The 10,521-nt window shown below is 44.1% G+C and overlaps 1 protein-coding gene across 1 annotated transcript in view; it reads left to right on the top strand.

Moving 5' to 3' along the window:
• Positions 1 to 2,978: 2,978 nt before the first annotated feature.
• LOC127006006 (uncharacterized) overlaps positions 2,979 to 10,521 on the top strand; it is a 29,789-nt gene continuing 22,246 nt past the window's right edge. The window contains exon 1 of the mRNA XM_050875490.1: positions 2,979 to 3,930. Coding sequence (XP_050731447.1) covers positions 2,979 to 3,930 — 952 coding nt within the window. The remainder of the gene's footprint in view (positions 3,931 to 10,521) is intronic.

The raw sequence follows: 10,521 nt of genomic DNA, 5'->3' as shown, positions 1-10,521 counted from the left end.
GGTGGTACGAGGCTATGAGGTGAATGAAGCGATGACGTAAACTTGGTGAAGATAAAGACATGAGGAAGGTGAAAAAAGAAGTGTCAGTTGAGTTGGAAGGAAGAGGCTAGACAGGAAGGAAGGGTGATGCGAGGCCAAGACGTGCATGAAGAGATTAAGTGAAGATGGTGAAGATAGAGATGAAAAGGGTGTTAAAAGACGTGTTAAAAGCGAACGAGATGAGTTATATAGGCTGGAAAGATGACATGAAGAACAAGGGATGGAGATAAACACTAATGAACCTAAAAGAGTGAAGACATGAGGGTGAAGGAGGGGAGGAGAAAGACATGAGTGATACAGGGAAAAGGAAAGGATGACGTAGGCGAGAGAGAGGAAATGCGTAGTAAACAATTTAAGAGTTAAGGCGAGTGAAGTTCATAATTGAAAAACACACACAAAAAGCAAGCAGAAGGAAGGAACAGAAGACCTGGATGAAGTGAAGCAAGCGAGGAAGGAAGGAGGAAAGGAGGGAAAGAGAGATGAGACAGGGAACACATAACGAGACAGGACTGAAACTGAGGCGCCTAAAAAAGAACAGAAAAGAAACAAGGAAGAAAGGACGGAAAGACAGAAGGAAGAACCCGATGAAGTGAGGCAGGCGAAGGAAGGAAGGAAGGAAGGAAGGAAGGAAGGAAAAGAGGGAAAGAGAGATGAGACAGGCAACACATAACGAGACAGGACTGAAACTGAGACGCCTAAAAAAGAACAGAAAAGAAACAAGGAAGATAGGACGAAAATACAGAAGGAAGAACCCGATGAAGGAAAGAAGGAAGGAAGGAAGGAAGGAAGGAGGCAGATAAGGCAGACACCACAGGACTGAAACTGGCAAATAGGACTAAAACTAAACTGCCAAGGAGGGTCAGAGAAAAAAACGTGTCGTGATGAATCCTCCCCTCACGACAGCCTAAACTTAATGACTTTGGTTAATTAACAGCTGAGGGGAGCCACCCGGGACACACACACACACACACACACACACAGTAGGCCAGTCTGTCAGCACGCAAAAAGCACACACAGCATGCTACTATCGACCCGTTGTGTGTGTGTGTGTGTGTGTGTGTGTGTGTGTGTGTGTGTGTGTGTGTGTGTGTGTGTTTTAAATGTCTCATCATCAGTGTTATTATTGTTTTTGCTGTTTTGTTGTTTCTCGTTTCCTTGACTTCGTTCAGTGCAAAATGTTCCGCTTCATTTTATTTTAATTTATCTACTTTGATATCTATTTTATGAACTTCTATGTATGATGATTCTTTTCTCTCTCTCTCTCTCTCTCTCTCTCTCTCTCTCTCTCTCTCTCTCACACACACACACACACACACACACAATATTCAGAGTGCACACATGTAGGTATATGTGTGTGTGTGTGTATGTGCGTGTTTGAGTGTTTGTCTTCCAACCTTCTCTTCCTGTGTGCCTGTGTGCGTTGAAACCAGTGTGTGTTGTGTACCAGTGCAAATACACACACACACATGACGGCCCGCACATATACACAACCCTCCCCCACACCACCACCACCACCACCACCACACACACACACACATACTTCAGCGATGCTCGAACCAGGCAGGGACTTTCCTTTCCCTTCGGCATGAGAGAGACACTAACGAGCTGAACGAAAGTCTTGCTCCTTCCCTTCGCTCTCCACTGCTCTCTTCTTTCATGCTTCGGCGGAGAATAACGCGAGTAATGAGGTACAGGATGAATGGGGCTTCTTAGTGGATGGGCAGTGGAAGGGGGGAGGTGGAGGGGGAATTGGTAAGGAAATATGAAACGAGAAGGACATATCTAGTCTCTCTTCTCTCTTATCTCTCTCTCTCTCTCTCTCTCTCTCTCTCTCTCTCTGATATGACTGTGATAGGCGTGGACAGGTGGAAGAAAAGAAACACATATATCCGAGTTACGTTAATGGTGGAATATTACGAGAAATGAGACAGGAGAGATGACAGAAGCGAGGGAGAAGAAGGAAGAGGAGGAGGATGAGAGCGTGGGTGGTGGTGGTGATGGTGGTGGTGTAGTAGTAGTAGTAGTAGAAGTAGTAGAAGGAGGAGGAGGAGTATGAAGAAGAAGAAGAAGAAGAAGAAGAAGAAGAAGAAGAAGAAGAAGAAGAAGAAAAAAAAAAAAGAAGAAGAAAAAGAAGAAGACTATAATGAGCAAGAATACGAAGAAAAACAGGAACAGAAAAAAATAAAAATAAACGAAGAGAAAAAAAAAGATGCTGATGATACTGAAGACGAAGATCACAAAACAGAAGAAAGGAAGAAGCAAACGGAAAAAAAGAAAAGGAAGAAACAGGAGACAAAACAGAGAGAGAGAGAGAGAGAGAGAGAGAGAGAGAGAGAGAGAGAGAGAGAGAGAGAGAGAGAGAGAGAGAGAGAGACAAAAAGGAGGAGAGAAGGCGGCGGAATGGGAGCGACAGGACTCAGCCCTCCCATCAATCCAATTTGTCGGCTACTCTCCTACACACCTCGCCCACCTTTACCTGAGGCCGCTACCTGCCGTCCGCCGCCCGCTACCTGCTACCTGCCTCACCTGCCGGAATCAAGCCATCACCGCCAGGGCCTCGCAATACCTACACACCTATTTCCTCCTACATTATTTCCCCCTTAGGCTACAGAAGACAGGTCGAGAGGACAGGACAGGTAGAAAAAGGCTCGCAAAGGTCAAGACACGCCGAGAGGAAAAGAAAAGAAGTAATATGTTCGCAAGGGTACAGAAGACAGGCCGAGAGGATAAGAAAGGAAGAAAACTGTCTATAAAGCTATAAAGTACAGACCGAGAAGATAAAAAAAAGAAGAAAAATGTCCGCAAAACTATGGAAGACAGACCAAGAGGATAAGAAAGGAAGAAAAATATCCTCAAAAGCTACAGAAGACAGGAAAGAAAGGAAGAAAAATGTCCGCAACGCTAAATAGACAACCCAAGAGGAAAAGAAAGGAATTAAAATGTCCTCAAAGATACAGAAGACAGGAATTAAAATGTCCTCAAAGATACAGAAGACAGGAATTAAAATGTCCTCAAAGATACAGAAGACAGGAATTAAAATGTCCTCAAAGATACAGAAGACAGGGATTAAAATGTCCTCAAAGATACAGAAGACAGGAATTAAAATGCCCTCAAAGATACAGAAGACAGGGATTAAAATGTCCTCAAAGATACAGAAGACAGGAATTAAAATGTCCTCAAAGATACAGAAGACAGGGATTAAAATGTCCTCAAAGATACAGAAGACAGGGATTAAAATGTCCTCAAAGATACAGAAGACAGGGATTAAAATGTCCTCAAAGATACAGAAGACAGGGATTAAAATGTCCTCAAAGATACAGAAGACAGGAATTAAAATGTCCTCAAAGATACAGAAGACAGGGATTAAAATGTCCTCAAAGATACAGAAGACAGGAATTAAAATGTCCTCAAAGATACAGAAGACAGGAATTAAAATGTCCTCAAAGATACAGAAGACAGGGATTAAAATGTTCTCAAAGATACAGAAGACAGGAAGTAAAATGTCCTCAAAGATACAGAAGACAGGAATTAAAATGTCCTCAAAGATACAGAAGACAGGAATTAAAATGTCCTCAAAGATACAGAAGACAGGAAGTAAAATGTCCTCAAAGATACAGAAGACAGGAATTAAAATGTCCTCAAAGATACAGAAGACAGGAATTAAAATGTCCTCAAAGATACAGAAGACAGGAAGTAAAATGTCCTCAAAGATACAGAAGACAGGAAGTAAAATGTCCTCAAAGATACAGAAGACAGGGATTAAAATGTTCTCAAAGATACAGAAGACAGGAAGTAAAATGTCCTCAAAGATACAGAAGACAGGAAGTAAAATGTCCTCAAAGATACAGAAGACAGGGATTAAAATGTCCTCAAAGATACAGAAGACAGGAAGTAAAATGTCCTCAAAGATACAGAAGACAGGAAGAAAACTGTCCACAAACCTTCAAAGAAAACAGAGGATTAGAAAGGAAGAAAAATATCGGCAAAAGCTACAGAAGACCAAGAGGAAGAGAAAGGAAAATAAGTGTGTCCGCAGACCTTTTTCTTGCAGCCAAACTTCTTCATGCCCTTAATAGGAAAACAATAGATGATGTTAATGATGATAATGAGAACACAACTGACTTCGTGAAATAACTCAACATTCGTCTTTTCATCTGTCCGTAATTTTGTGTTTTTGTTCATCTTTCCGTCTCTATGTTTTGTTTGTTTATCCTGGTTACCACACACACACACACACACACACACACACACACACACACTATAGTCATTATCATATCGTGTCGTAGTACATTATCACGCGTGTCACTGATACACGCGTTTACCCAATCGATATATCTTCCTCCTCTCCCGTCCCTTTCCTTTGCTTCTTTTCCCTTCCCTTCCTTTCCCTTCCTTCCCTTTCTTTTCCTTTCATTTCATTTCCTTCCCTTTCCTTTCATTTCCTTTCCTTTCGTTTTCTTTCCTTTCCTTCCACTTCTCATCCTTTCTCTTCTCTTCTCTTCTCTTCTCTTCTCTTCTCTTCTCTTCCATTCCCTTCCCTTCCCTTCCATCCCTTTCCCTTCTCTTCCATTCCATTCATTTCTCTCCCTTTCCTTTCCCTCCCCTTCCTTTCCCATCCCACCCCTTCCTTTCCCTTCCCTACCGCTCCCCTCCCTTCCCTTCCCTTCCTTTCCCTTCCCCTCCCTTCCCGTCATGTCGAAATATTTCAGTCTTCTTTCCATTGTCGTCTTCTGTTTCCAATCCATCTTTCTCTCTCTCTCTCTCTCTTATTCATCTATTCTCCTATCGTTGCTTTCTCACATCCCATTCACATCTTCATCCCCTCTTTCATCTCTCCTTTTCTTCACCTCTTCCTCCTCTTTACTTATTCTCTTTAGTCTTCTTCTTATCTGCTCTTCTTGACTTTCTGCTTTTTTCCTTTCCTTTTTCTTCGCCTATTCATTTCCTATATTCCTTACTAATTTTTCCTTTTTCTTTTTCCTTTCCATTTTTTCTTTTCCTTTTCCCATTTTCATCTTTTCTTGCCTCGCTTCTTACCTCCTTACTTCTTTTACTTCGTCTGTTTTCCCCTTCATTTTCTTTCCATCTTCTTTCGTTCATCCTTTCTTCTTTCTTTCTCTCCTTTTCACCTTTTTAACCTCATCTTCTCCCAGTCTTCTTCATCTCTTCTTGCCTCCTTTTCTTCACTTTTTTTTCCTCTGCATTTCTCTTTAACTTGTTTCTCCTTTTATCTCCTCTTGGTTATCTTTTCTCTCCTTCTCTTCACTCCACTTTTTCTTCCCTATGTTCCTCCTTACTGTGGTCTCTTTCCCATCTCTTTCCTTTCGTCTCCTTCACCATCATTCTCTCAACCTTTTCCTTATCTATTTATGTACTCCTCTTTCCTTCTCCTCATCTTTCCTTCCTTATATTCCTCCCTCTCGTGGTCTCTTTCCCATCTCTTTCCTTTCGTCTCCTTCACCTTCATTCTCTCAACCTCTTCCTTATCTATTTATCTTCACCCTGAATGTACTCCTCTTTCCTTCTCCTCCTCTTTCCTTCCTTATATTCCTCCTTACTGTGGTCTCTTTCCCACCTCTTTCCTTTCATCTCCTTTACCGTCATTCTCTCAGTCTTTTCCTTATTTATTTTTGTTCGTCCTTACTGTAACTTTCTCTCCATCTCCTCCTCAAAGTTGTCTCCCATTCTCTTCCTTATCTTTGGTTCGAGTTCCCTTAACTTCTTTCCGGAGCTTTTTGGTTTGCAGTCACCTTTTTTTTTTTAACTCTTTCCTCTCGGCCGTGTCCTTTATATTTTGCATTTAGTTGCGTCCCTTTTCTATGGTATCTGTTTATATTTCAGCCTCTTTGACTTTTCTTTTTACTTGTTGTCCTTCCCAAAAAGCAATTCTCTCCATTCCTTTCCTTCAATTTTCTGCCTCTTCTTTCCTTCTTTCCTGCCTTCCTTTCTTTCTTATAAGTTTGTTCTTCACTAACTCATTACATTCAGTAGTTTCATTTATTTTCGTCTCATCGTGTATTCATTTGGCCGCGGGTGTTGTGTTTTTTTTTTGTGTCCTCGTCGACAGCATCTTTTTACAACGCCGATTAATCTTCCTTCATCATTCACTCAGTCAGTCATTTTTCTTTATTTCCTGCATAATTCTCTCTCTCTCTCTCTCTCTCTCTCTCTCTCTCATTTCGTACCTTTTACTCGCCTTTTTACGCAACCTAGTTTCCTCTTGACCTCATCTTGCTTCTCCTAAACTCCCTCACTTCCACTCCTTTGTTTTCCTCCTGTCTCCTCCAACGCCTTCTTCATCTTTCCTTTTATAGTATTCCACGTAACGCTATTTCCTTTCACGGTCTTATTCCTGGATGTCCTCTTCCGCCACCACCTTTTTCCTCTATTTTTTCCTCTTTCTATTTCATTTTGTTTTATTTCCTGTTCTTTGTTCACTCGTTTTCCTGATTACGCATTTCTTGTTTTATTTATTTTTCTTGTTGTCTTTTTTCCTCTTTCCTTCTTTCTTTGTCACCACTAATTCTCTTCTCGTTTTCCCCCTTCGCCTGTGCCTTTTTCTTTCTCTCCCCTCCTTCTGTCTTCTCTCCCATTCTCTTCCTAACCTACTTCTCCTTCCTGTCCTTCACTAAGTTTCTGTTTATTCAGGCTGCCTCCTATCTCCTCTTTTCTTTTCTTTTTCATTTTTCCCTTGCAATCTAATTCTGTTGTATTTCTTCTTGTTTTCTACCTTTTCCTGCTCTGCTGTTGCCCATTTCCCTCTTTTAGTAGTATTTTCATTCCCATTTTGTCTCACTAAGTTTCTTTTATTCTGGTTTCCTCCCATCTCCTCTTTTCTTTTCTTTTTCATTTTTCCCTTGCAATATAATTTTGTCGTATTTCTTCTTGTTTTCCACCTTTTCTGCTCTGTTGTTGCCCATTTTCCTCCTTTATTAGTTTTTTCATTCCCATTTTGCCTCACTCTCTTGCTCTTTGCACTTTTCACCTCTGCCCTTTCCGTTTCCTTCCCACTCTTCCTTCCCTCACCTCCCCTTCCCTCCCGTCCTCATTCCTTCTTCCTCCTGTCCTCTCTCTTTCCTATTTTCCTTTACGACTCCTTACTTTCCGTTTACTACTATCGCAATCTCTTCTTTCCCCTCCATCGCTACCTCTTAACTCAATTTCCTTTTCTCGGCTTCCTCTGCTTTCCTTCGTCGCCCTCAACTCCTCCTTCTTCTTGCATCTTATTCCGCCTCCTCTTTTTACCCTCGCGTCGCTCCCTGTCACCTGCCCCACCTCCGTCCTTTCCTTCCTCCTAATGTGAAAGGCAAAAGGAGTCTGTATGTTTGCCTCTTATGCCACGTTGATCAGCGACTGTACGGATTCAGGTAAAGAAACCCCAAGATGGAGAGGGCAAGAGGAAAAGACCGAGAGAGAGGCACGTTATCTCAGACGCTCTCGGCTCTCAGTACAAATATTTCCAATGCCCAAAAAGAAAATTAGTCGCGTTCTCATAAGTGCTTTTTACATTCATGGTGCAGAAGCCTTGTTAACCCGTCCGCTGCGATTGGCACGGATTTCGCCTTCACTGATAGCCTGGTAACATATGCTCCCAGGTCTTTCTGTCCCTCTGTGGTGGGTAGTGGAGTGTTTCCCATGTGGTATTGATATGCTGGATTTCCCCTCCCAAGATGCATGACCTCACATTTTTCTTCACTAAATTGGAGCAGCCACTTTTTGTTCCACTCCTGTAACTTGGTGATGTCTTCTTGTATGAAATCCGCATCCAAGGGGTTAAACTATCACCAAGCTCATAAAAATACTGAAGGAAATACTAACATAACCTCCACAAAAGCCTTATCAAATGTGGGTGGGTGGGTGGGTGGGTGTAGGCTGCGAGAGGTTTGGGAATATGAGCCAGAGACAGATATATAAACAGACGGAGACAAAGGGGCAGTACTGGAGGTGTATTCGCGCACCCTTCGTGGTCGACGGAAGATGGATATGGTGTCACGTCTCAGGTAGGTTCATTAGTCCCACCCTTAGTGACCCAACACCTGCTGGGGCCCGGGGGAGGAGGACAGGTGAGGGAGGGACCAGGTGAAAGGGGAGCCAAGTGGAGGGAGTACATGGGGGGTGGAAGGTGTGAGTTAGGGAAGAGAATAAGATATGGGAGTCAAGGGAGGGAGCAGGTGATAGGGGAGCTGACTGGAGAGAACTCGTATTTCGGGGGTAGAGGTGTGAGTTAAGGAGGTATCTGTGTGGACGAGAATCAGCTATGGGAGTCACAGATGGAGAGGGTGATGGGTACAGGTAAGGGAGGGATTAGGTGGAGGGGAAGCTAAGTGGAGAAGTACTCGTATTTCGCGGGTGGAGGGTCCGAGTTAAGGAGGTGTGTATGTGGAGGAGAATTAGATATGGGAGTCATAAGTAGAGGGATAAGGTGGAGGGAGAGCTAAGTGGAGGAGTAAGTGGGTGGTGGAGGGTCTGAGTTATGGAGGTGCCCGTGTGGAAAGGAACAAAGTAAAGGAGTCATTGATAGTGTGTGTGCGGGGGGGTAGGGGGGGGGTAGGTAAGGGGGGAAGTAAGGGAAGAGAGGTGGAGGGGAGATAGGTGGAGTAACTGGGTGGTAGAAGGTTTAGGATAAGAAGCCGCCGGGTGGAAGAGGGATTAGATAAGGGAGGTATAGTAGGTGGATGGAGTGGAGGGTCATGGAAGGGTCTGGGGGTGAGAGGGACAGAAGATATTTACAGTCATTCCTTTTCTTCCCCCTTTCTCCCATGTCTTTATGACCATCCCAGTATACTTTTCCTCTTTCACTTCCTTTTCTATGTCTTTCTACTCTTACTCATATTATTCTTTTTAAGGGTCGGGTAAAAGAGGGACAAGGAAAGGAAGGCGTAGAAGGAAGAGAGAATGGCAAACGTGAACACATACACACATACACACATACAGACAGACAGACAGGGAGAGGGGAAATCAACGGCAGCCGGAGTGAGAGGAACCAGAACATGCAAGTGACGGCTGTGAGGGGCCTGGGTGATGGAGGTAAAGGTCGATGGAGGGGAACAGAACGAGAAGGGAGAGGAAATAGAGGTGAGGGATGACTGGGAGGCGATTGTGTGCAGGGAGACAAGGAAAAGAGGGATGAACGATGGATGGAAGGGACGAGGATGGAGTGAGTCACGGACGGGCGCATCATAAACCCTGCCAGAAACTAAAGAAGGAAGAGGAGAGTGGTTGAGGACGTTAAGACAGCATGATGGACGGACAGCAAGCAAAGGGGAGTCAAGTGGGAGGGAGAGAGGTGAGTGGAGACGTTACACGGGAAAGGTTAAGGGTAGACCAGACAGAGAGGAGCCAAAAGTTAAGGAAAAGAAAGCTTGGAGACGTTAAAAAAAGAAAAGAAGTGGAGAAGTAAGGAAGAGGAAAAGAGAGAAGTAAAGGATGAGTGAGTATGGAGGAAAAGACTGCTTACGGAGGCGTGGAGAGAAAAAGAGGAAAAAAGGTAGAGGGAAAACTTTATCGCGAGATTGGAGGAAAAGGAAACTGGAGTGGGAGATGGAGGGAGGAGTACTACCCACGACGGAGGAGGAGGAGGAGACGGAGAAGAGAAAGAGAAGAAAGAAGAGAACGTGGTGAGGTGGGGGCGATTGGCTGAGGGAAAGAGAGAGTGTCTGGCGGTAGTGGTGGTGGTGGAGGTAGTAACACTGGTGGTGGTGGAGGTGGTCAGTGCCAGTAGCCCGAAGTCAGTGTTCCCTGCGGGGTCGTCATGAAGGTGTGTCGCAGCGCTGAGTGAGCCGCGGCGAGAGTGAGAGTGAGAGAGGCCGACGACCCTTTCACCTCCACGTCGCAGAGTGAGTCAAGTGAGTGAGTGAGTGAGTGAGTGAGTGAGTGAGTGAGTGAGTGAGTGAGTGAACAAGTGAGTGAGTGAGTGAGTGAGTGAGTGAACAAGTGAGTGAGTGGGTGAGTGGGTGAGTGAGTGAGTGAGTGAATGAGTGGGTGAGTGAATGAGTGAGTGAATGAGTGAGTGAGTGAGTGAGTGAGTGAGTAAGCTGATTTGTCTCACCTGCCTTATCTCTTCATCTGCCTATCATTAATCGGCCTATCTTCCTATCTACCAACATTTTTAAAGTGAGTAAGCACACGTGAGCCAACTGCCTCCTTTAATATTTACTTTCCTTCCTATCTGACCAATCTGGCTTACCTACCAACCCAGCTACTTACCTAACATCTACTTGTATCGTAATAAAGCTATATAACGCTTCCGTGGTGCAGTGGCCTAGATACAAATCCACGGGCCGGGGTTCGAGTGGCCCAGCTGTTCATCCTCCCTTTCGGGCTGGTCGATGAACGGGTACCTGGGGAAAATTAGGTAAGGTAAAGGACCCGGATGGCACACTGGTCTTTTGTCCCGGGGTAATGTTCTTTTTCCCGCCACAGACTTAAAGGCCAATGTGACGGAGATGAGAACTGAGGCCACGCGCAGCTTACTCTACGTTT

The sequence above is a fragment of the Eriocheir sinensis genome, chromosome 31 (assembly GCF_024679095.1).
Source record: "Eriocheir sinensis breed Jianghai 21 chromosome 31, ASM2467909v1, whole genome shotgun sequence".
NCBI classification, from domain to species: domain Eukaryota; kingdom Metazoa; phylum Arthropoda; class Malacostraca; order Decapoda; family Varunidae; genus Eriocheir; species Eriocheir sinensis.
The sequence above is the reverse complement of the archived record's forward strand: the minus strand, read 5'-3'. Positions and strand labels throughout refer to the sequence as shown.